Source organism: Electrona antarctica (assembly GCF_951216825.1).
Source record: "Electrona antarctica genome assembly, chromosome: 23".
Lineage (NCBI taxonomy): Eukaryota > Metazoa > Chordata > Actinopteri > Myctophiformes > Myctophidae > Electrona > Electrona antarctica.
The window spans coordinates 22,892,279-22,919,418 of record NC_136804.1 but is presented as its reverse complement, the minus strand read 5'-3'; the positions used below and the strand labels follow the sequence as shown (position 1 = coordinate 22,919,418).

The following is a 27,140-nucleotide window of genomic DNA, read 5'->3' as shown; positions in this document are numbered from 1 at the left end:
GGATGCAAATGACAATGTTTGGTCTCATTTTCATGAACTATGTCCTCTCGTGTCTCTCAATCAAACTTACAAAACTTACAACACGAGTATAGCACAGTACTAACGATTACTTTCAGCAGTGTTGGGCAATATTACTTAGATTAATATGTTACTTATTACTTATTAGCCTAGTCTCTCAAGACAGACAGGAATGTACAACAACACAATCTGTTAAGTCAGCTTCTTTTAGAACTGAATCCAATTGTTTTGAATAATAATATTAAGAAGAAGAGTCACCAATCAGCCAAAAAGGCTATAAAATAATAAAGCAGCAATCTCTATCTACCTTTTAAATGAAATGTTTTCAAACGGCAGCCAACAAAACAAAATCTAAAAAGTAATATGTAATGTATGTGCTATTTTGTTTTTACAAAGTAAATAGTAATAATATTACTGTTTTGGCAGAGTAATAACTTACTTTACTCGTTACTGGGAAAAGTAATAATATTACAGTAATATATAATAGTAACTAACTAGTTACTGCCCAACACTGAACACTGGAGATCAGTGCCAACTAGGCGGAGCTGCGAGAGTCAAGAGTCTGGCTATGTGCAATCTGTGAACCCATTGGCAAAACACCAGTCTGTACTCTGTCCCGAGACAAGAGACCAGCTATGTGATGAGACTACTCCACTGTGGCACTGCAGAAGTCCCTTTCAAACCACATGAGGGCAGCACTCTCATCATCCTCATCATTATGACCTTCCACAGCACTGCTACTCAGGTGTGGAATGCCCTCCCCCTTCCCTAAAAACAAGCAAATCACTGGCTTCCTTTAAGACAGGCCTAAAAATTCACCTGTCGGCAGGTCAAAGGGAGAGGAGGTGATCGCCCCCACCTCTTTATGTAAGCAACGGCGCCTAGTTCACACATCTAAGCATGATACATTTCAAAATTGCTTTCAATATTCTTATTAAAAGGGAATAAATCTGACCTGAATAACTTTACTTTGTAGTTATTGGATCATACATATATCCAATGCTTCATCCTTGTGTAAGCACAGGACACAGGAATTTGTGAGGAGTTAAGCAGAGATGCTACCTGGCTTCTCTCTAACAGAACATAGGATTATTTTAACATTGTATGTAATAAATTAACTGTATACCCTTGATCATAATGTTGATGTGGATCTGTTTTTTTAATGAAAAGTCATGCTGTGAATGGTCCAAATGGAGACTGCAGAATGAATATTGTTTTGATAATTGATTAGATTTTTCTAGAAACGGCAGTACAATGCAGTCTCTACTTAAAATGAAAGCTCACTTGTACCCTTAAAGCTGCCCCCTTTCAGTGACTTGTGCCAGTAAGTAGCCAGCCCAGTACAACTCCCTGGACATGACACTAGTATATCTCAGGGACTTACCCCAAATCCCACCCTTGACGCTAAGTGCCAAGCAAGGAGGCATTGGGTACCTCCTTTTAAATTATTTGGGATGAGTTATGAGTTATGACTGTCAATTTAACCCCCAACCTCCCAAATTGAGAGCGGATACTCTAACCACAAGGCTGCTGTGCTGGTGCCAGTGTCAACCATTATCCATGGCTTCGTCTTCCTTAGGTCCCATACCTCTAAGAGCATTAGATCATCAGCGCTCTTGGTTGTCCACAGCAGTAGTTCCCAAACTTTTCAGCCCGTTCTTAGATCTTTCTTTCATTTCTTCATGACATTAGCCTACTGGAGAAAGAAAATCATTAGATTTGGTTATTCATTCATGAAAGGTTTTGCATTTTTTTGGGGAATGTTTACTGAAAATGCTTTGAAACAATAATAATTAAAAAACAAATGTAGGGGCTAAAGCCCCCCCTTTGCCCCTCCTGGAGCCATCCCTGGCAGGTTGGTGCCTTGCATGGTTTCCTCCGGCATCTGTTTGTGAATGGGTGAATGTAATAATGCACAATCTATGTAAAGGTGTATGAATGTGTGTGTGAATGTAATGCACTAAAGCGCCTTGGATATAGGCGCTTTAGTGCACCATTTACCATTTTGTATCTTAGCTGTAGCCCACCATTGTGGCCTCTTCCCCGAGGCGAGATCTCCATAGAGGAGTTATTTTAGGGATTCTGCCATCCATCCTCCATATTATGGCACACATGCCGTACCCAGTCAATGAAGACAGTTTCCATTATATAAAAAAACAAAAAAAACATGACAGGATTGAGAGGAATAATTTTGCCATAAGTGATCACGTTTTAACAAAGATTGATATGCGTATATATCTAATTCTGGAACACAACTCTAAAGTATTGGTATTGGTAAGGAACAGCATGCAGATGCATTATCACCAGTGTGCCTCCAGGGGGTTTTCTTCACTACACTAAATAAACTGACAGCACCTCATTTGCCTAGGAATATTACCCTGGGTGGCTCCACCTGACCTGCACGACAAAGCGGGGAATTAGAATGACAGGATTAGAATAGCTAGGACTTGTGACCACTCATTTACATGCAGTCCAAATGTAAAACTATGTTATGTAATAGAACGCATCTTTGTCAAGTTTAAACTGTCCTTTTAATTTGTTCTTACTGTGGCAAATAAGCGAGTCCTCTGAGAGTTATTGTATCATGAAAGTGGTGTTTAAATTATATATATCGGTAATATCGCACACTCATATCCTATCTTTAACAGCATTTGATGACTCAGTGTCTCAGACACAAAACAAATTTATATTTTGTCCACACAATTCCATGCTGTATTGATGTGGTGACGGTCAATCAATTTTTGAGTGGTGCAACCACACAGACAGCTGTGTGTCCCTGGGTCTGTCTGTCCAATCACGAAAGTAGCACAGCCTAACACACAGGCACACACAGTCCAGGGAGGAGGGCTTGTACAGTACAGTACAGTACAGTACAGTACAGTACAGTACAGTACAGTACAGTACAGTACAGTACAGTACAGTACAGTACAGTACAGTACAGTACAGTACCACTCACTTCAGACGGGTCTGATTTTTTACAATAGGCCTAATGCGTAGACTTCTGGTAAATGCATGCATGCAATGACGTTAATAACAAAAACATTTAGCTGGGGATCACCTGGAACCCCCCCACCGGGCCACCACTGTCTCTGTGACAAAATAAAAGTACTCAGAGAGTACTCAGAGAGACTTTTATCGTGAAGACACTAGTAAATGAAACAGTCAGGAAGTGACTGAGTGAAGTACTGCAGCTAGTTGGCATGGTTGTTGTAGTCCTATAACTCTATGGTTGCAGTCCACAGCTCAGAGCTCCAGTCAAAACGCGCACAGCAGCAGCAGAACACAACTCAGCGTTGCAGCGAATGGAGGCGAATGCTCGGCTGGGAGAGACAGCGTTTTGCCGAGGAGGATTTATTTTCTTTTTTCTCTCTCTCTCTTTAAACAAAAACCTGTATCGCTATTAATGAAAGAGCTCCTGCTCCCGATGCAACAACGACCGACAGATTACACTGAAAAGAAAACACCCATTTTTGGTGTTTTATAGAAGAAACGGTTGCACCGTTCGTTCAGGCAGCCTTTCTTTCTTATTTTTTTTAACAGTCTTACATTTTTACTCTAGGAAGAAAGAGACACCACATTTTGCTGTCATAAAAGGGCGTGTGTTGTGTGTGTATGTGTATGTGTACATGCGTGCGGGTCTCGTTCGGTTCGGGGAGCAGCAGTTTATCCCTTGCATGTGGGTATTTTGTATATAGTCTTTATATTTTTATTTATTTATTACACCACAACCACCCTCCCGGGGCCCTAAAAGGAAGGAAGGACACACTAGTACTACTACTTTGAGGAGATCATGGGATGCACACTGAGCACGGAGGATAAGGCGGCGGTGGAGCGCAGTAAGATGATCGATAGGAATCTGCGAGACGACGGGGAGAAAGCCGCCAGGGAGGTGAAACTGCTCCTTCTAGGTAATGAACTTCACATCACAAAGAACGGATCTTTAATTATTCTGCACCTAGCTACAAGTCGCGACTGTCTGTCGCGTAACTTATTGCGAGCGCTGCCTGGCTCTGGCTGTCTGTCGTTTCGGCTCAGATCTGTTCTTTTCGGCAATGATCCACAGTCAATTCAAATGGCTTTATTGGCATGCAATCAAAACAAAATGTATAGTACCTACAGTTGAAAAGTCAGAATCTCCAATAAATCAAATTCTATGTAGGCCTACCAAGATCACTCGATAAATACACACAATGGTTGATTTAGTCTTTAGGGGTGGTTTGTGTTCCATTTTCACTGTCACAGTCAGTCACATTCACTGTGATCATGACTTTTTTTTTTTTTTGCCCCGTTGCGTTGACATCAGCTCAATCCCGCAGGGGAGAGTGAACGAACGAACGCAACTGATTCTGAACTAAAGTATCCACGCTTTGTCTCTGCAACAAATGGTCACATAATGGATCTTTGTCATCGACTAAACCCTCTCAACAATGGTACATTTCCTCCCTGTCTGTCTGTCCACTCACTCTCCAGTCCAGACTCCAGTCACAGTCCAGTGGTGGAAAGTACATTTACTCATCAAGTAAGCTAGGCTACTTAGAAGCCTATACATTTTTGGAGTATTTTAAAATTCCTGTACTTTTACTTCTACTCCACTACATCTCAGAGCCAAATCTTGTACTTTTACTCCACTTTAATTAGTTTCTTTGTAGATTTGGATTATTATTGCAACATTGTGAGCTTGCCTTGTAGATCTGCTATTTTCAAAAGATTTGCATACATTTGAAAACTTGAAATGGGCATAATGACTTGAGTACTTTTTGTGCTGTACTTGTACATTTTGATACCAATACCGTTGTACTTTAATTTACTCAAGTCAATGTTGAATTCCGGACTTTCACTTGTAACAGAGTTTTCCTACATTGCAGTATTGATACTTTTTACTTAAGTAAAACATTTGAGTACTTTTTCCACCACTTGAGTGCCAGTGAACATCACCATCTGTAGGCCTCTGCTTAATTAACGCAGGGGAATGGCCACAGAAAGTGAATGGTGTAATGTTACAACAAACAACAAACACACACTCAAAAAGTACTACAACTTTAATGTGAGAAAGCTACACAGAAATGCCACGGAAATGGGTTATCAGTTTGTGTGTACTAGAAAGGTTAACTTCTTGGGAAACGGCAGACCATTTCCTGTATACCAGGCCTTTGAGCTGGCCTTCTGTGTCTTTGACAGCTTTTGTGTGTGTGCCTGACGTGTGCGTGTGTGTATTATGCTTGGGCTTGATATGTGATTTTGTGGGCCAGTGCTGTAAACGTATTGCTCATACATACTTGCATGAGGAAAGCTTTTCCCCTTCGCAATAGATTGGTGAAAAACTTTTCCATCAGGCCCTCAGGAAGAGCGCCTTATGAACTGTTGACATGCACACACATGGTATGTGGGTTACCAGGACAAATGAATCCACTACTACAACTAAAATATGGTCAACTGAGAGGCTGTGGCTTTTCAGGACAAACATACCGTTTTGTTAATCGGAATGCATTTGTATTCTTTTCACGGCTTCATGTTACCATGATTGTCCTCTCTACTTTAATCTGATATGGGGAAAATATAAGGCATGTTGTATTGATCCGTTCGTTGTCGTTAACATTACTGTATGAGCTGTTGCTGGTGGGTTTGTGCAAGCAGTGAGCAGCACTCGTACATTTGAATAGCTCACATGCATTCCTCAGGTTCTTGTAGGACAGATATGGGGCTAGTCGACTCAAAGCAAGCAAGTTCGGTCAAGTTTTAGCTGCCTTGCCGCAGGGAAGGAACACAGGTTATCATTACCACCCACCCGTCACACAGACAACATAGACACAAATACCTGGCATTCTAGTGTTGTGTGTTTGTGTGTAGAGGGAATTTGTCAAGTCCAGATGCCCTTTTTAAGTTGTATATGCCATGATATGTTATGTGTAGCTATGGGTGGACATTTTGGCACCACGGCGTGCCATTTGTCTTTGATCCATTCAGTTGGTAGCCAGGTAACTCGCATGGCCTGTTCAGGTTACTGGCAGGAGTGATGTAACAACAAGCAGCCAGCCAGCGACTCCAGGAGAAAGGAACACAGGCCCATGCAGTAAGATGAGCATGCTGCTAATGACTGAAGCATTAAAAATGGAAAAGCTCCACACACTGCAGTGAAGCCAGAGAAGACCAGAGTGGGAATTTGCTTTACCTCGACGGTAAACATTACAAGTGTTCCCGTTCTGTTTGCACAAACAAATAGCTGCTCTCCTGGAAATATGAATGTCTCCACTCTCTCCTGTTTTACAATCCCAGGTTGTCCATAAAAATCAGTTGTTTGTTGGCAACGAAGGTAAGCATGACTGCGGAAAGGAGTCAAATGCTACTATTTGACTCGGAGTGGGTCACCCAGTCAGTTGTGGCAATGTGTATGTTTGAAGTAAAGGCTTTGGTATGGTAGGTGTTTGTGGCGGGTGTTTTATGAGGTGGACAGCTGTTTCTGCAGAAGTGCCTGTTATGGGTTCAGGCCAAAAGCCTAATTTATACGCCGGCCCATTGTACGGTACATACAACGGTGTCAGAGAATAACTGTCTGTCTGTCAACGAGCGAAGAAGTATAAATTAGCCTTAAGGAGACTAAGCTGCTGTTTTGTACCAGTAGCAACATGAATTCATCACGCTGGCCTTCATTTGCATGGAAAGTGATTTTTTGTGTGTGTGTGTGTGTGTGTGTGTGTGTGTGTGTGTGTGTGTGTGTGTGTGTGCGTGCGACAGTGCGTACACTCATGTAAACACACCTTAATGTTTGAACAGGCTTGACAGCCTCGGGTCCTCTGCAATTGGCAAACCTGGTATTTCTACTGAAAACCTGGCATTTCTACTGAAAACCGGATTATTTCCAATTTAGGCTAACTGTCAAACTTTTAATTGACACTAATTGTATCCCATCATCTCCAAGCCTCAGTTTCCATACTATTAAAGTCTAAAATAGATTATAATCTCATCTCCCCAGCCTAATTAATCTAGCTATAATTGTTTTAGTGGGACACTGTAGAAGGGTTTTTCGTGAATAGTCTTAGACGTAATAGACCTTTCCCTAGCATTTCGTCCTCCTGTTTTATAGTTAATAGGCCTACACTATGTGTGTGTGCCAGTGACAACGGTGTCAGTGACACAAAACATGACATTACAGCAGTGCTTTCTCATATTGAAGATAAAACATGGAACAACCTGCATTCCTTGGTCACTGTCCCATCATTTAGATATCTCACTCGGGAGTTGATTTGTCTCTGTGCCAACGTGAGCTGGAAACAATCTATTATCCATTGATGTCCTTTTTGTGCTTGTTTGCGGATCAATGCCAGTGATTCAGACTGATTGTTTCCTCACTGGGTAGTGCTGCCAACCAGATCCTGGAATCCTCTGAGTGGCTCATGCTTTAATATTCCCCCAGTGGGACTTGAAAGGGAAGGAAAAGAGGAGAAAGGAATTTGATAGTGAGCGGAGGGGAGAAAATCAATCGTGATGGGGAAATTGAAAGTACGATTTGAAAGCAAAACACAAGGGGGATATACTGTACAAGGGGAAGAGTAATATTCACAACAGAGTACGGAGTAAAGTGTAAAACTGAGAGTGTAATGGAGCAACCCTGGGATGGATGGTGCCAGCTCAGGGTGCTAATGTGGCATTATTATTACTAATGTGGCTGTGGCTCTTTGGGGGGCCAAAGCACATGCATCCTCAGGCCTGGTCCTGTCTCATCAAAGTTCCCTGGCTGTGGACAACATGCGCTACTGGTCCAGCAGACCACCCCCTCCCCTCCAACCACAACCCCTGCAACCTGAATCTGCTGACCCAGACAGATGAGCCCTCGGTCTGACCCCCTTTTATCCACCGTGAGCCGGAATGTGAACACCGGTCCCAGACAAAAAGAAGCATGTAATGTGTTAAAATGTGGGGCGGCGCGGCCCCTGCCAGCCAGCATGACATAAAACGCTTCAAATGACTTGGCATCGCACTGCAGAGCTAATCCATAATACAGAGTGGACTCGGTAGCCATTTTAATCACATTCATGGCCATGCTAGCATTCCGTTGTTGTCATCACGCATTTCTCACTCTCCCTCCCTCCTTTTCCCTTGCTCGCTGAGAGGAAAATCACCCAGGAGGAGTTCCAGCCGGAATGATGCGTTGGTGGCAAGCGATAGAAGCGGCTCTGTTCTGTTTGAAAGGCTTAGTGCCAGAATAAGGCTGCATATTCAATGGAGGGGTTGGCTGGGATCGTCTCAAAAAATTCATCTGATCACCCGAAACAGAAACCAGCTGCTCCAGTGGTTTTTGGTCAGAGGAGGCTGTATTTTGGGGGGGGTGGGTGTATCAAAGGAGTGGGCGTGTGTAACATGACTCTGCTGCATGGAGGCCACCGGGTCAGGACTGTGGTTCCATATATCCTATAAATGGCCATGTGTGCTGAATCAGGAACTCTGCACTACCCCAGCCCCAACAGAAGGCTTTGAAGGTGCTGCTGGGGCCACGCCCCTGTGATGTCCCAACTGGGGAATAGGGTGCAAGTCGGGTCACATGCCACAGGCCTGAACTCCCACCACATTGAACACAATGCTTTTGCGGAATTGGGAATTTGAACCCAAATTGAACTGTTTCATCAGCTAATTTTTTGTAATCCATTACCAAGGTAACCGTACAAAGTAGGAGGTTTCTTTCAACGGGTTAATTCAACACAAGCTGTGTACTGTTTGTGATCTCTTGGCAGTGCAGTATTAGTCTCTCTGACACTGCCTTAGACATATTTGTGTTAATATTTACAGTTATTTCTTTGTCTAGGTATAGCTGAACAACAGCCTAATACCTTTTGACAAATCCTAGGTATTTGTTGCCTCTTGACATTAAGTCATCCTTCCTGTGGATTTAACACAATCCTTTGTGATTCATCTCATTCTGAACACGATGCATGAGATGTGAGATCAGATGAATCACTAAGTGAAACACTTCTCCTGTTTATTTTTACACCACTACTATGTATTTTTTATTTTATTTTTTGGTGTAGATTTATTTAGTCTCTCATTGATGTGGGAGTCGGTGAACTACTCTGAAAATATAATCATAAAATGGAAGCTTTGACAGGATTCCCAAGTTTCTCCCACGAAGGCGAGTTTTGATCAGTGTGAGCTGTAAAATGTTCCTAGGGCAGGGCGGGGGTATTGCCTTCCAAGAGTGAGCTCATAGCTTGTCTGAAGTGGATTTTCATGAGCTCTACATGGCACCGAGAGGCGCTCGTGTGGGTATGTGAACTGAACTTGGCCGAAGGGCATCTTGGGGAGTAGTGGGCAGACCCAGGCAGGGATCCTGCTGTGCTGTGCCTGCCAGGCCACTGCCCAGCCATGCGATGTCTCACTTTCACTGTCTGCTGGCAGTAACGCCCCCACCCCCTCCTCCTGGGACCACTCCAGTGATATAGCGTTGGCACTTAATTAAAATAATGTGTTGTGTCCTCAGGTGCATCTCATCCAATTATACCCAAGGTGAGGTGCCAATGCTCGAGTCTGGTGTCGGCATGCAGTCACTGCTCAGGGACCTGGAAACTGTTCATAGGAATTCAATTCTCTCTCTCCTACTGACTGCATCGCTTCTCCGTTTTCATCTCTGATTTGCCTTGGAGAACATTATGCAGGGCGGAATGCCATGTTGATTCGTGACATTGAGCAAGCCCTCTAAATGTTGTTTTTTTGTGACAAGGGCACACACACTTGAGTTATTTGTTCAGCGACACCAAGACGAGACGGAACTAGATTTGGAAGCTGATTTCATTATGCAAGACCAGGCCACCTTGGCTCTGCTAACTGTATCACAGGGAAATGGAACGCTGCCACATTTCATAATGAGTGCTTCCTCTTTTTCTCCCTTCCAGGTTTTATAAACTGAGCGAGAAGCCGTTTTAGGCTCATTTTAGGAGGTCCACTGGAAAAGGGGAATAATTACGTGTGCGACAGGAAGATTGTTGTTTACGTGGGGGAATATGATCCGTTTCCCAGTGGCTTAAAAACGTCTTCCTATATATGAGCTTTTACGTCACTGGGAAATGTTCATTGGCTCCCTAGTATTACTGAGTCTGCTCTCCGTAATATGAGCACAATGAGATGTGCATTAGCAGATCTAATATAGGTTATGGAAATAGCCATTAGGCTACAAGGCATGAGGATAATGCATGTGGTTAACAAGGGCATACATACATTGAAGTAAAAGGAAAGGAAAGAAAATCCGATTACAGAACTATTTCCTTAAGGGCACAATCGCATCCATATTACCAGTCACAGGGATGGTGTGTATGTGTACTGTAGATGCAGTAGTAAATATAGAATGCATTTCTAGATCTGTATGTTTCTGTCCCACTCGGCCACGCTAGTCGTTGCCATGGAAGTGACGTTTGAGAGAGAGAGAGAGAGAGAGCCTCAACCTCACCATGTAAAGGCAGGATCCTCCCTAATCACTCAGTCTGTCCTCCCGTTGCAGGGTTTGCATATCATTAAAGTAGAGTTACGCACATCCAATCCATTTAGTGGTGTCTCTCGCTTCCTGAGGTGGCCCGTAGCAGTGTTACTATTAACCTATTTAGTCAGCAAGTCAATTGTGTGGTACAACCATTTAGGCCTGACATCGAAATTTAAAAAATGTCTTCTAAATCCTGACAGTTTTCTGAAATAGGCCTACCTACTGTATGTTTCTATATCAGTGGTGCTCAATATTTCATGTCAAGGACGCCAATAATTATATGTAATTGGCCACGACCCCCATCTGAAAATATGTTTGTTCCAGGGACCCCCTCAGAAGCAAAGATTTGAGTTAAAAACGTTCGCTCTGAAAGAATATATATTCAAACATTTACGCCACATTTTCACGATTTTTCTAAAATAGCAGACCTACAAGCTCGTAGCACTATGAGCTTGTAGATCTGCTATTTTTCAATAGCTAGAGTATAACATAATGCTTTAAACACCAAAAGGGGTTCCTGCCCTGAATGGGTTAAGACGGAAGACAAAAAAAGGAGTGCTCTTCATTCTAAAGTTTTGCTTGCCAATTGATTAAATTCCAAAGTCAATGTTCCCCTTATGATATCATCAGTGCAAACAATACTGAATCAAGCCAATTGACCTAAAATGGCTTGGAAGTGAAATGAGCTTGAGTGAATAATCCATGGATTAATGCATGACAGAAGGGAATGTGAGTGATATGATGATGACAGCTGATCCATGATAAGGCCTCTCTGCGACTCTGCATAGGGTCTTCAAATCAAATCTCTCAATGCTCTAGAAATGCACTTGTCTCGGTTCATTCTGATCTATGGCCGTTATGCTCAAAATAAACATTGGGATCTTTAAAGCACTGCGCTGCCAATAAAATCAAGAAACGGCTATCTAACATTTCCCCTCTTGCTGTAAAGTTTATTCCCAGGTTTATAACCCAAAATATGAACAAACACAATTTAATTGTTGGGAATAAGTGGCCATGTACTCTAACTGTACTGTAGTATAGCTGATTAATCAACTCTGAGCTGTATGGTTATAATAATGCATTGTGCGGAGGCAAACCTGAGGTATTTCACCCCTGCGTCATCACATTTTTTTTTTTAGATGACCCCACACGGCTCAGCATTGATTATCCTAATGTAAATACTAAACTACTCCATGCCAGGGGAGTCGATATATAATCACAGGTAGCTCCCAGTTGACCAAGATGACGGCTTACGTTTCACCACAGATAGCTTTGTGTCACATGTTGGATTCCATCAATGTATTAGAGATCCAGTTTTCCACCTTGAAAGTGTCTTTAACCGTATGTTAACCACACGAACCCTTGCATCCTTATAGAGGGTACTATGCGCAATTGCGCATGCATAAAGTGAGTGGCAAAGTGAGTTTAATGTCGTTTATTACAATCAGATAGGACTTTGGATGTATGGGCTGTCAAGGCCAGAAAGTAGTTTTTTGCCTCTCAGGCGTTCCCGCATAACTTCTGGGTATGAGGCTCATGCACTTACCCTCTATTCAGGACAAAAATAGCTGATCTACAAGTTCACATGCGACATGCCTGTGACTGTGAGCTTGTAAATTGGCTATTTTTGGCAAAGAGATTTGGTGAAGAGAGGAAAGAAGGAATGGGGGACCCCAGTCCCCATTGTATGTATAGTTAATGATGTACATTAACCCATTTAGGGCGGGAGCCCATCTGTGTCGTAGCGTTTAACCACTTTAACCATTATTTTAAGCTTTAGCTGTTGAAAAATAGCAAATCCACAAGCTCATAGCCGCGCTACGAGCTTTTTTTTTTTCGTGAAAGTGTGCCGCAAATAATCTTCTGGCGGGGGGAGGGACGACATATTTTGAGATGGAGGTCTGCAGCCAAATGCAGATAATTCTGGGGGTCCTTGACATGAAAAAGGTTGAGCACCACCGACATAGAAACCTTTATTTAGAAGATTTTTTTAGAATCGGCCTCAGGTTTACATTGGTTAATGATGTCCATTAACTCACTTCTCCTTTCTTCTCCTTCTCTTTGTTCTCTCCAACCCCTTCTACCTCTCGTCCTCTCTCCGTTTCTTAGGTGCCGGTGAATCAGGGAAGAGCACAATTGTCAAGCAGATGAAGTGAGTCCATTAATGTTGCTGCTATGTAAATTAAAACGTTTTTTTCCCCCTATCCATCCTTTTGCATCGATCCATCTAAGATCCAAGACTATTGCCATCAGATATGAGTAATGGAATTCTACATTGCAATGGATATGCATATTAACGGCGGTGTTATGGTCTTTTGAATCGCAACTCAAGGCGAGAATGAATCCCAATAAAAACGAGACTGGTGCATCGTGAATCATGAGTAATACAGGGCACACCACAATGCAGCAGAATGGACAACAGCAGTCTATGTAGGCTTGCAGCTAGGGATTCATCATGGGACAAAAACATGATTCAAATGTGCGACGATTTAAATATGTTGAAATTAAAAATATATATTTCGATGCTTTTTAAACATACAGTATTGTCAAAATAACGTTTTGTTCAATAAGTTTAAATGAACACTCTCCTCTCTCTTCAGAATCATTCACGAGGCTGGTTACTCGGAGGAAGAGTGTAAGCAGTACAAAGCTGTGGTCTACAGCAACACCCTCCAGTCTATTATCGCCATCATCAGAGCCATGGGCCGCCTCAAGATCGACTTTGGAGACGCTGCCAGAGCTGTGAGTATAAACCCGACTGAACGGGCACTTTTGAATACTTCCCTAGTCTGTATGTTTCTCTCACACTCAGCCGCACTAGTCGTTCTTGCCATGGAAGTGTGACGTTAGAGAGAGAGAGAGAGAGAGAGAGAGAGAGAGAGCCTCAAAGTCGCCATCTAAAGACAGGATCCTTCCTAATCACTCACTCTGTCCTCCCGTTGCAGGGTTTGCATATCATTAACCCATTTTGGGCGGGAACCCCTTTTGGTGTTAGCATTTTATGCTTTAGCTATTGAAAAATAGCAGATCTACAAGCTCATAGCGCGCCACCGAGTGGCGCGCTACGAGCTTGTAGGTCTGCTATTTTTGAAGACTCGAAGAACGACTGACATAACATAGCTTTTTCAGAAAACTGTCGGGATGTAGAAGACATTTTTAGAATTTTTTGAATACATTTTTAGAATGTAGAAGACATTTTTAGAATTTTTAGAATACATTTTTAGAATGTAGAAGACATTTTTAGAATTTTTAGAATCTCAGGTCAAAATTGGTTAAAGTAGAGTTACACATATCTAATCCATTTAGTGGTGTGTCTCGCTTCCTGAGGTGGCACGCAGAATTGTTACTATTAAGACGGAAGACCCATGTAGGGCAAAAATTGAGTGCTCTTCATTCTAAAGTATTGCTTGCCAATTGATTCAATTCCAAAGTCGACGTGAAATCACCAGTGCAATCACGCAAACGATACAGAGACAAGCCATTTGACCTGCTGATGGCTTGAAGTGAAATGAGCTTGAGTGAATAATCAATATACTAAGACAGAAGGGAATGTGAGCGACATGATAAGGCCTCTCTGTGACTGTGTCTCTTACAAAGGGTCTTCAAATCAAATCTCAATGCTGTAAAAGAACAAACAAAAAAACTAGTGTATGCTCAGCATCCTAATGTGAACACATCAAGAGTTTGTTTTCTGCTGCTGAACACGAGGAAGGTATGAGAAACAATAATTAGGATAATTTGTCACCCCACGAAATAAACGGCCTCCAAGTGTGTTGACAAACGAATTGGTTGGCGCATTTCAGTTAAATTTCCTACCAGCGTTGGTTACAGCATACATGGGCAACTGGCGGCCCGGGGGCCACATGCGGCCCCCACCATCACTTAATGCAGCCTGCAGGTTAATATCAGAATACTGATATATTATTGATTTGAGCTGTTACAATTCCAAACATGCAAACATGACCCGCTTTCTAGTTTCTATATATATAGCTTAATGCATTTGAAATTAAATACAAATGTTAGTTTTCAGGATTCCAATTCAAAAATAGCAAAAAATTATTCAGGATGTCAATTCAATAGCCAAAATAGTGTGACGCGTTTTGAGCTTGTAGATCAGCTATGTTTGCTACAACATTAGTCTAATATGCAATGTGGCCCTCTGGAGTGAGTGTGGAAATTTAGTGGCCCTCTGGAGTATGTGTGGAACTATAGTGTCCCTAGTCTGGAGTGAGTGTGGAAATATAGCGGCCCTCTGGAGTGAGTGTGGAAATATAGCGGCCCTCTGGAGTGAGTGTGGAAATATAGCGGCCCTCTGGAGTGAGTGTGGAAATATCGCAAAGAAACATTCAAAGTCCATAGACTCGGCTGCCACATGACATCACGACTCATGAGTGAAAGCCAGACGTTGGAAGAAATGGACCTGTTTTTGTTGGGTCCATTTGACAGCGTTTTTGACACTCAACCTCCCCACACTTCTCTCTCAGGACGACGCGAGGCAGCTGTTTGTGCTGGCCGGCTCGGCAGAGGAGGGCTTCATGACGGCGGAGCTGGCCGGGGTCATTAAGCGCTTGTGGAAGGACGGAGGGGTTCATGCCTGCTTCAGCCGCTCCCGAGAGTACCAGCTCAATGACTCTGCAGCATAGTGAGTCACACACACACACACACGCACGCGCACACACACACACACACACTGCTAGAGGCAATTGAGACCACAGTTTCATGACTTGCCATGACAGTGTGAGTCATTAACACATAAGATCCACACACACCAAAAAACACCCAAATGCCAGACACGGCAGCAGTCAAATCAAATTAGCTGATAATAGCCTTTCATTGTCGATGGCAAATATGAGACGTGTGGAGACAAGATGACGTACATTTTCCCTTCATTGTCGATGGCATTTAATGTTTGTTGCGGACATTTTGTGGGGACAAAAGCTGCACCCCACCCCTCAAAAAATGAATCGCACCTGTGTGAAGTGAGGGGCGCTAGCCTGTATCTGTAATATAGACAGCATATTATGTAGACATGGCATTCTATAGTGCATACTCATAGTTCCATTGTACAGATAGTTAGACAGTTAGATGGACGACAGGTTCTTAGTTTACTTAGTTATGTTCACAGATGACTATTTCTATGCATTTGATGTATTACCATGTGTTGTTCTTGCTTACTGTAAGTCGCTCTGGATTAAGAGCGTCTGATAAATGCCTACATTGTATAGCCGATCAACAAGCTCACAACACGTTGCAGTCTAGTTTTTATTTGCTGACAAAATTATAGTTTTTGTCATCGTAGTGAAATAAGGCAGTCGCCGAACATTTTAGTCGACAAACTCAACACTGCCGACCTCACACAACCCTGAGTCACTCTTGCTTTTAATAACATGCTGAAGGTCTGTCCAGGCCAGGGCCTTCTCTGCAGACCAATAGAATAATTCCACTTTGCAAAAACCCACCTGAACGTTGAAGTTGTGAACTGCCCTCTTGTACTGGTAGCTGGAGAGAGCGCAAGCAGCTCTTTCACCTCAGTATTTGGAATGTTTTCAAGGCTAGCAAGTTCGGGCGAAAATTGTAGCCTTTTTTCCCCTCCCTTAACCTCCCTCCTCCTGCTAAACGCCTCATTTATTTGTTGAAACGCTTAGAATGTTGTGGTGTTGTTGTTGTGCAAGGGTCCTTGGTGTTAGAACAAGTGATGTCATCAGAGGGCAGCTCCTGTGTTTGTTTGGTAGAAATCCCCCCCCCCCCCCCCCCTTGCCTTGTTTTGGCACGAAAGAAGAAACGTCACCATTTCCTCCCGTTGGCACTGAGAAGTGCATCTTGTTGTGCCAGGGTTTACACTATACCACTGGTTCCCAAACATGACCCATGTGTCCATGGGTCATGGACACATTTGTATGGGTCCCTGTATTTTCCTTTCAAAGTCCCTGTATTTAGTTTCCTACGTTTTTGTTTTTAAGTATTTCAAAACATTCCCAAAAAAGCTAAATTTCTAAAACAAATTAAATGTTTTTTCCCCTGTAATTTCATAGGCAACAAAGTCTTATGCACACCTGATAGGCTCAGACGGGTGCGTAGGCAGGGCTCAAAGTATGAAAACAAATGCACAAAGACCTGCACACCGTCTGCACTTGCCATATGAATGCTTTTATTAGGCAACGTTTCGGTCAAAGACCTTCTTCAGGCACCTGGAATTTCATATTTTTTTTAAAATCTAAGCAATTCCATACATTTCCCTTGTAAATAGTGAAAGTAGCGATCTACAAGCTCACAACGTGGCACGGAGTGACGCATTGTGAGCTCGTAGATCTGCTAATTTCACTAGTTCAGGATTTAGAAGGCGTTTTTTTAGAATCGGGCTAGTCCTAAATGGGTTATTTATTTGAACCTTTTACTATCTATAATTTATACATTACAGTATAACTTCAAATGTGATTGTCTAAAACCTTTGTAACGTATGAGCTGTGTCACCCAGTGTGAGTTAACAGGGGTTACATCATGTGTACCGAACCGTTTCTGTGCACGAGGATGCTGCTTTTACGCACACCAAAGCCCTTTAAGGAACAAACAAGAAAGTGGCCACACACACACACACTGATGGCCAAAGTGCCAATACTTTATTTAGGACACAGAGTACAGGAAACCAACGTTTCGGCTGTTAAGCTTTCTTCAAGGATTACAGAGAACATAATTAGGTCACACTTAACACTTCCAGTGTGCCTTTTCTTTTTTCTTTTTTATATATTATGGTGCCAGAGAATCGTACAACCAATCAGACGGGAGTAAAAGAACACTGGTTCTAACTAAATAAGACCGAACAGTTTCTCCCATCTCATTTCTTTACAGTGGGTTTGTTCCATCTGCTGTAAAACCACATAATCTCTCAAGGGGATATTCATACAGTAAATGCCAGTTGTTCAATTTGAGATGTGGAATCCAACAGAGTTTAACTGACTTGTGTGGCCCTATTGTTTCATCAACCTTGAGCATGTGTTATTAGTTTGACTGGCAGCTAAACACTTGACCTTGACACTCTCACATCCTCTTCTCTCTCTCTCTCTCTCTCTCTCTCTCTCTCTCTCTCTCTCTCTCTCCCCCACCCACTTGCATCCTCTCTCGCATGCTATCTCACTCCCCCGTCTACTTCTTATTTCTCACTTCCCCTCTTCTTTCTTCCTCCCCCGTTCGTCTCTTTGTACCATCCCCCCCCCCCCTCCCCCCCCCCCCCCCTCTCTCTCTCTCTCTATCTCTCTCTCCCCCCCCTCCCCAGCTACTTAAACGACCTGGACAGGATATCCCAGGCCACCTATATCCCCACTCAGCAGGATGTCCTGAGGACCCGAGTGAAGACCACGGGCATTGTGGAGACGCACTTCACATTCAAGGACCTGCATTTCAAGTAAAGAGCTTCCGCCCATGACTCAATTAGTGTACCTTCCCGTTTGCAGCTGTGGCGATTCCCCATTGTACATTGGCATGTGTCCGGCGGTGATGCATTGTGTGTGTGATCATGTGTGCTGCTACACGGAGCTATGTGCAGAAGTGTCGACATCGGCGATGACTCATTCAGTATCGTGTGTGACCTTCAGTTGGCCACCGCAGGCAGGAAGTGGAAGCCTGTAGATTCCATGACTCGAGTATTTGGTTGTGTCATGTTGATTATTTATGACGGCACATTTCGTTCAGTTTTTGTCATAAATGTTGAATGGTAAATGGTGCAGTCATATAGCACCTTTATCCAAGGCGCTTTACATAGATTGTGCATTACATTCACCCATATTCATACACCGATGGCGGCGGAAAGCATGCAAGGCACCAACCTGCACATCGGGAGCAATTAAGGGGTTCAGTGTCTTGCTCTTCGACACTGACTCTGGGGGAGCCCGGGTTCGAACTGGCAACCTTGCGGTTTAATACCATCCGGCCACTCTACCCCTCCTGAGCCACCGCCGCCCCATAATGAATGGCATTTTGATAGTGCTTTTCCAAGTGCTCAAAGCGCTTTACAGTGGTTCATTCATTCATACATTGGGACGTGAAGCGGCGAACAGTCGACGCCAGCGTCCTCACTTCCCACATATACACACCAATGGTGGAAAGCTCACACTAACCGACTCATTCAGTATTTTAGCCGTGACGTGAGCGCCCCCTCAAGAGATACTTCCGGGTCCTACTTTTGTGTCGCTTTTGTGTCCCCATAGAGTTATACTGTGACGCTCCGTCGGACTAAATCTGAGACGAAAACAACCACGAAAGTCTCATTTTACCGCTTTCCTCGCAACAACAAAGCTGCTGCTCTCCCAAATCTGTCTGTGACAGGCCGTCTGCCCCACACTGAATACTATCGCCATTTTATTTCATTGTGTCAACTAAATCTTCATTAATTGCAAACTAGATTCAACATACTCAAGCCTGCACACATTCTAAATATGCCCCCGAAATATTGTACTGAGCAAATGGACTGTTACCACCTTCAATAATAATGATAATAGTCTTTATTGTCTCCACATCATATATTTTCTTTGTCATGGACACTTGTACAAAACATTAATAATTCTACTCTAGTTGGAAGCATTAAGACCCATTTTAACCCTCAATGGCTTCCTTTCTGAAAAATAACGTCATTGTAAAAAGATTCACGCGTTTAGATATTCTATTTACAGTGAGATGTGGACGGGAGCTGGTGCCACTTGGACCCGGACGTTAACGTAGCACTACAAAATGACGCCCATAGTCTTATTGAGTAAAACTTCATTTTAGTTTTAGTCCTCTGAAATGTTATAGTGTTAGGGCTTAGGGCTATATCTTGCGTCACCCCTTATCCCTAAACTAATTTGCCATTTTTTACTATTTAAAAAAACCTTTTAAAACAGTTCAAATAGCCGCTCTACAAGCTCACAATGTCTCAATGTAGATCGGCTAGTTGAACTTTGAAATTTTAAAATGTTTTTCAAAATAGTAAAAAATTGCAAATACGTTTAGGGATAAGGGATAAGGGTGGCGCAAGATGGAGCCTTTAGTCTAGTTTTAGTCGCCAAACGAACAGGGATTTAAAAGTAAGCCCCATCTGTTGGGAACTCAATTCGCTCTCTGTGCACAATACGAGACAGAAGCTAGAACTATAGTGTTCCCTACGTTATAGCCATTAGTCCAGTCACTGGCGTCCTTCCTGGAAATGCTTTTTCTGGGCTGCAGCGCATAATTCAGTGAGCAAATAATTACAGGGCTGTTGATACAAATATTTATCGTAGAGATGACCTCCCCCCTCCCCACACACACACCCTTTTAGGGACTAATGATGCACTGTTTATGCTTGCTTGGTAACATGCTGAGTTTACATTTAAAAATGTTTTCCCTAACCAGAATGTTTGACGTTGGCGGCCAGCGGTCCGAGAGGAAGAAGTGGATCCACTGCTTCGAGGGCGTCACCGCCATCATCTTCTGCGTGGCCCTCAGCGACTATGACCTGGTGCTGGCAGAGGACGAAGAAATGGTAAGCCATTTCAGATGTTAAAGGGTAAGACCACTTTTTGAGACGTTTGGGTTGTTTTCTTACCTTATTATGCGCAAACCAGTCCATTCCATGAGTTATTTCGCTCCTGATGTAATAAACTGTCAGAATCAGCTTTTGTTGCGTTGGTTTATGTGCTAAAAGAGTGACTTTGAGAGCTGTTTCCCCGTTACAATGGAAGTCAATGAGCGACTTTTTTATTTTTACTTATTTACTTTTTGACTTTTTTATATTGCTAATAAACAACACAACGGAGCGAAATAACTCATGGAATGGACTAGTTTGCCCATAATAAGGTAAGAAAACAACCCAAACCTCTCAAAAAGTGGTCTTGCCCTTTAAGAAAGCAGATGAAAAAGAAACGCTGCTTGGGGCAGCGCACGGGGAAAGTACCTGCCCACCATCGCGGAGCCATGGGTTCAATAGGGTATATGCACAAAGAATAACTGTTTCCACCTCCGAGCTGCTACATACTAATTCCTACACTAGTTGTGTTTATAACCACGACCCCGGGCAAGTTAAGTTTACTGAGGTTAAGGATAGGCTGTCAATCACAGCGACTGGCCAATCACAGCGCGTCGACTGCACAACCCGTGTAGGCTTTGGTATGTCGCCTCCGAGCCCCTTCCCTACTTCCTGGAAACACTCAAGGACTGTCTAAAGAGGACGAGACGTACGGGCCCAAATTTGTGCATGTACAACTTCCTGGTCTCAACTGCACATGTTTCTTTCCTTCCATGGAGCACCATGGAGCAACATGGCGTCGCCCGTACGGTCTTCGCGTCTCGTCCTCTTTAGACGGTCCTTGGAAACACTCAAAGTGTCCTTGAGTGCGTTCCGAATGGCCGCGTGTGTAACTCTGAGAGTGTACAAATGGAACCTCCCATTTGTACACTCTCAGAGTTATGGTGGTCCTTGAAATTAAAAAGGTTTGAGAACCACTGCACACTAAACAGAACAGACCTGTTATGGTCATTCAGGGCCAGCACTTTATGTGTTTCTGGTAATATTATTGTCCACTCATTTTGTATGTCTGTGGCAAAAAATGGAACGTTGACAAAAATGTCCACCACTAGCCAGCATTGGGGATGATCCCTGTATTGGCTCAGAAAACAGTATTTAGTCTCCTCCTGTCTGCGGGAGCTTTCAATGCAGAACATGTGATGCCACAAACGGGCTCTGAGAATACAGGATCATTATGCTTGGTTAGTCTATCCGTTAAAGTTCAAATGAAAGGTCGGCGTGCACTCATTCACAACATGCCTTTTCCAGCACAAAAGCAGTGTTCATTTGCTCTCTCTCTCACTCACTCTCTCTCTCACTCTCTCTCTCTCTCTCACTCTCTCTCTCTCTCTCACTCTCTCTCTCACTCACTCACTCACTCACTCACTCACTCACTCACTCACTCACTCACTCTCTCTCACTCTCACTCTCACCAGAACCGAATGCATGAGAGCATGAAGCTGTTTGACTCCATCTGCAACAACAAGTGGTTCACGGACACCTCCATCATCCTGTTCCTCAACAAGAAGGACCTTTTCGAGGAGAAGATCAAGAAGAGCCCTCTCACCATCTGCTACCCAGAATATGCCGGTAAGTACTAGGGCTGTCACCATAATAAATGTAAGTTGACGATTATTGCCACGCAAATAATTGCGGTTAACACAATCGGCGCCGGGATTTCTTTCAAAATACAAGCTGGGGTGCCGGGAAGATATGGCCGCTTTTACTCTGTAAGCCCCCCCCCCCCCCCTTCCGTTCCGGACAAAAAAACGGGAGACATATTTTTGCTTGCTTACCTTGCTATCGTTATGATAAAATCGCTGAATAATCCCTCTCGTTCATATTTTGAACGAGAGGCAGGTCAGAAATGAAGAGCTTAGTATATCCATCTGGTCAAAACCACAGAGAGCTCCCTAGATTAGCAGATACGAGGCATTCTTTCTGATCCGTATACAGGGAAGTGAACGACAACGCGCGAAGGAGTATGGTGGCCTTGGAGGCATATAATGGAGGAACATAATGTATGAAGAATCAATTTCTGTTTGCCTGGTAAAATGCGCAGGGCATATATAATAAAATAACTGAAATATACAAAGAAATGATTATTTTTCTACTTAAAAAAGTGGAAATAGCTGTTGTAGATCAGCTTAGCTGCTCATCTACACGCTTAGCTATATGCTTGTAGATCTGCTATTTCAGCTTTTTTAAATATATGAACATTTTTCAACATGGAAGCAATTATGACAAAATAATTGCAATTATCTCAAATAATTGCGATTAGGAGATTATGTAGTATGTCACAGGGCTAACGACACAAAGTTTGCATGGAAATTTTGTACTGAAATGAATCGCAAACATCAAACTCCATTATGGGAAAATGACCATATGGAAGCTATTATATTATGTATTGCCTTGAAATGGATGGAATCAGCCATATCTGGCCCAGAAACCCCCCCTTTTTTGAGTGGTGTAAACCACTCCTACAACTGGCTTTGTTAGTTTACGTGTCTGTCTGTCTGTCTGTCTGTGCCAAAAAATGAGCATGGTTGCTATGGTCACCCAGTTCACACGGGTGTGATTTCATTACGTCAGACATTACGTCAGACCACAGCTGATCAGTCTATATAAGACCCTACACCACTCAGTTCACACGGGTGTGAACATATGGAATTGAAATGTAAACATCTATAGAGTGGAAGATCTCAAGAACTTCAGACAATTGTTTGTCCTCCTTTTTTCGAGAACAAAGAAAGGAAAGCACATTGTAGCAGGATGTTGTCTGCCCAGTGTCGTTTAGTCCCATAATGCAAGCGTATCCATTTACAATATCTTTCCTATGTAGTGACGCCCTGTGGCTTTTGTTGTTTCTTTGGATCAGGCTCTAATATAAAGGTTCCCCAACTTTTCGGATCGAGACCCAAAAGAGACATTTCCCCGAGACCCAAACTACTGGAAATGGCATATCAATAAGCACACAACACGTCGCTTCGTGGCGCGTTGCAAGCTTGTAGATTGGCTATTGTCACTACTTGTTAATTATTTAAATTACATTTCTTAGGTTTGTTTTTGTTTGCATGTGTATACAATATATATTTTATTGCGACCGTAGGTCACAGATTACTATAAAAACCTGTCCGTCCGTCGATCCGTGTGTCACGCCACCATATATGGCCGTCAGTCCGTTACGCCTCGTGACACGTCACGCCACCATATATGGTTAACGCTCCATATATGGCCGGCTCCATATATGAAGATATGACACTGACCTCATCAAACCCTGGAAAGTGAGGAGACCGGATCAGCACCTAGATCTGCATATATGGAGCCGGCCAGCAACTCTACATCTGACCTCAAACCCTTAGATCTCCACATATGGAGCTGACCTGTTCTGACATTCCATATATTGATCCTCCCCCACCCATCCTTCCTCTTCGATGTCTCCCTTTTGACTGATACCTGTCCATTCAAACACTAGACGGGCCCGCCCCAAAGTTATTGATGTAGCTGTGCCCGGCAGCCGGCGAAAACTAGAGTTCTCAACAGGCCTCAAAATTAAGGCCCGGCCCTACCTGGGCCCTCATCAAACCCTGTACACTCAAGACACTGCCCCCGCTGCCACCCTTAGATCTCTAACAGGTCAGCTCCATATATTATATGGAGCTGACCTGTTCTGACATTCTATATGTTGATCTGGCCTCATCAAACCCTTTACACTCAAGACACGCTCCATATATGGCCAGACCTCATCAAACCCTGTACACACAAGACACTGCCCCCGCTGACACCCTTAGATCTCCATATATGGTGCTGACCTGTTCTGACATTCCACATGTTGATCTGACCTCATCAAACCCTGTACACTCAAGACACACTCCATATATGGCCAGTACAGAATTCATTCCATATGTTGATCTGACCCCCATGCCAAAGCGCCAGCGCTCGCCCAGCAGTCTGCAGTCACCCATGGGTAGATGCGTGCACGTGACGCTTTTATACCAGTCTTACTGGTATAAAAAAACACATCTTTTAAATGGGCTTATATATTTTTATAAGTGTAGGAAAAGAAAATGGTATTTTTTTACTCTACTCCGACAGACTCACTGTTTGGGAAACGGTGCTCTAACACAGGGGTTCTTAACCCGTGGGTTGCTAGACATGGCCAAAGCATTCCCGGGGGTCCCCAGCTAAAAGGTTGAGAACCCCTGCTCTAACACATGTGTATAGGGTGTTTTTAGTTGTTTCTTGACGTCAGGTTCTAACATGTACGAGGTGTTTTTTGTTGTCGTTTCTCTGGCCAGGCTCCAACACGTACGAGGAAGCGGCCGCCTACATCCAGTGTCAGTTCGAGGACCTGAACAAGAGGAAGGACACCAAGGAGATCTACACGCACTTCACCTGCGCCACCGACACCAAGAACGTGCAGTTTGTGTTCGACGCCGTCACCGACGTCATCATCAAGAACAACCTGAAGGACTGCGGCCTCTTCTGAAGAGCAGACGACGGTGACAGACATGTCCCGGCATGTCCTGGTAAGGAGGGGCAGTGTTGGAAAAATGTACTCGCCTTTCAATATCTAGTATCAATACTGCGATGTAGAACTACACCGTTACAAAGTAAAGGTACGGTAATCAAAAATTACCAAAAGTATAAAGTACTCATTATGCGGATGGGGTTTAAGAGGTTAAACAATGAATGCATGCTCAAGTAAATCAGTTAAAATTCGGCAAGCAAAACTATATGTTTGCCTTTATGCCGGTTACTGAATGCATGCTACTAGTATGCAAAGTTGTGTGGCGTGGCTGAAGTTGACCACAGATACTGTACAATCATCATAATCAGACGCTCGTGTAATTAAATCTGACAAAATCACTGCCTTCTTTCATTGGAGGTTTAATTAGATTTTCTACTCCATTTGGATTTGTTTGTGAAATGACAAGCGACAAGGTCGAGATTTCCTAATCCCCTCATTAAAAATGACCCTGCATCCCCATCCCTCCCTCCCTCTTTGACTACTTTTCTTTCCTTATCTGCCTCTGACACACTCTCTCTCTCTCGCTCTCTCGCTCTCTCGCTCTCTCTCTCTCTCTCCTCCCCCCACAGGAAAATGGAGCCAAGCGTAATGTGCGTTGTTTTCTCCCGGTGGGGAGGAGTCTGGAGGATCAGTCACGGACCAGTGCTGTACTATACGCCACTTTTTAACAGCTTTATTTATGTTTTTTTTTTTTTTTTGTCTTGGAACATTTCGAACTATAGCGTTACACTATTTGTCTAGAATGTTTGTATCATTGTAAAAGCGTCAACACAGCGGTTTCTCATCCCCCCCCCCCCCCCCCCCCCCCCCCCCCCAATCTCCGCACACGTATTTTTTATTCTTTTTATTGGTGAGAAGAAAAAAAAGGCGACAAAGGAGCTCTTGTATTTCCTGGTTCTTTTCACCTCCCTCTCTGGAAAAAAAGGAAGCATTGGCGTCATCGGGAACACACTTCTTTTCTTTTCTTTTTTTGACCTTCCTACGGCGGTGGGGTTGGGGGGAGGGGGGTTGGGGGCTTTGTCGGTACTTGTGCCTTCGCATGCGTTTTACTGTGGTCGTAGCCCAAATGCTTGTTTGTTCTTTTGCCTGCTGAATTGTTCCAAACATAAGAGGTTAAAGCCTGTCATATGTTGATGTCCCTGCTATCCTGTGTGTGTAACTGTGCTGGTGGGAGGACCCTTCCCATTGGTCTAAAAGGTACATGGGTCTCCATGGTGACCGACATGTAGCCACGCCCCTCTCCATATCCCCCCCCCCCCAGCCCAAGACGATGGAAGGCCTCACATGTCGGCCGGCCCCCCGCAGTACAAACGGCGGAGACGTATATCGTTACATTTTAGCCTGTCAGGGATTCTGGGTTTTTAAACCGTACACGATGTATCATTCTATTCAACCGTTCGGAGAGAAATGGTTTTGCAAGAGTCGCCGGGCTTATATTACGCTCGTGCGCTCGCTCAATGAACTACAAAGCCCACAAATAGGCACATTTTACTGTATATTTTAATGTATTTTGGAGGAGTGTTACGGAGCCTTCGGGCTTCCGACGGGAAAGACTGAACCTCTGGAGAGACGGGTTGTAAAGAGGCGTAGCAGGAGGTGAGAAACGGTTTGGGGTTCAAACATGGTTCTTGGCCTCCGTCTATCAAGCCTTTCAGACTAGGACTGCTGCTGGCGTAGGAACACACGTCCATGTGGTCGTCACCACTGAGCTGGTGGGTGATTCAGCTCTGCTATGTCAGAAAGGGATGATAAATGTGGGCCGTGGTCTGTAAACCTAAAGAAACTGCCACAACTGTTATGTGTGTATTATTCTCCATGAACAGAGAATCTTTGTAGACTCATCTCCCTTATTTTGCTAATAAAAAAACCATTTACAAATCACACAAAATTTGGTGTATCATTTCGGCAAAGACATTCTGTGTCTAGGGAAATACTATATAAATATCTAACGTTGAACCGCGGGGAGCCCTGGTGCACTAGGTATATACGTAGGGTTAAAGTGGTTCATCAAATGGTTGCAATGTTAATTCACATTATTGCAATGTTTGCATAATTAGCTGACTTGGTGTGAGGCTAACTGTATCAGTGTTGTTTTCGTCGACGAAAACTATGACAAAAAATGTTCGTCGACTACCTTTTTTCACTGACAAACTAAATGGAAACTAAATGAAAACTAAGCTACGATGACTCTGGGCCAAGCTACACCAGGCTTTTCTCTCGCGTTTACCCTAAACACGAACCCCGCGTGTGCGTTTTTTAAAAATAGGACTGGACCTAAATTCAACGCACGCGTTTAGGGTAAACGCGTGCGTTTTGTGCGAGAAAAGCCTGGTGTAGCTTGGCCGTAAGACTAAATATAGTGACAATTTTGTCAACAAATACAAACTAGACTAAAATGTTAGGAAGGGACTAGTGGACAAGAGATCCAGTATAAGTCACAACAAGCTCACAACGCGTCGTGCTGCGACACGTTGTGAGCTTGTAGATCGGCAATTTTCAGCAAGTGTAAAATCAGTCATAATGGACCGACAAATTACATTTTAATCGACTAAATCAACTTTAGATTAGTCGACTAAAATCTTATGATATTTAGTCGACTAAAACTAGACCAAACA

General features: G+C 43.4%; 1 protein-coding gene across 1 annotated transcript; it reads left to right on the top strand.

Moving 5' to 3' along the window:
* The first annotated feature begins 3,267 nt into the window (after positions 1-3,267).
* gnai1 (guanine nucleotide binding protein (G protein), alpha inhibiting activity polypeptide 1) lies at positions 3,268-25,403 on the top strand. The gene is made up of 9 exons (XM_079494008.1): positions 3,268-3,926; positions 12,590-12,632; positions 13,081-13,222; positions 14,965-15,122; positions 17,751-17,879; positions 19,844-19,973; positions 21,431-21,584; positions 24,293-24,523; positions 25,095-25,403. Exons 1-8 carry the CDS (start codon positions 3,809-3,811, stop codon positions 24,481-24,483), a joined length of 1,065 nt encoding a protein of 354 aa, XP_079350134.1. The 5' UTR covers positions 3,268-3,808; the 3' UTR covers positions 24,484-24,523; positions 25,095-25,403.
* Positions 25,404-27,140: the final 1,737 nt, after the last annotated feature.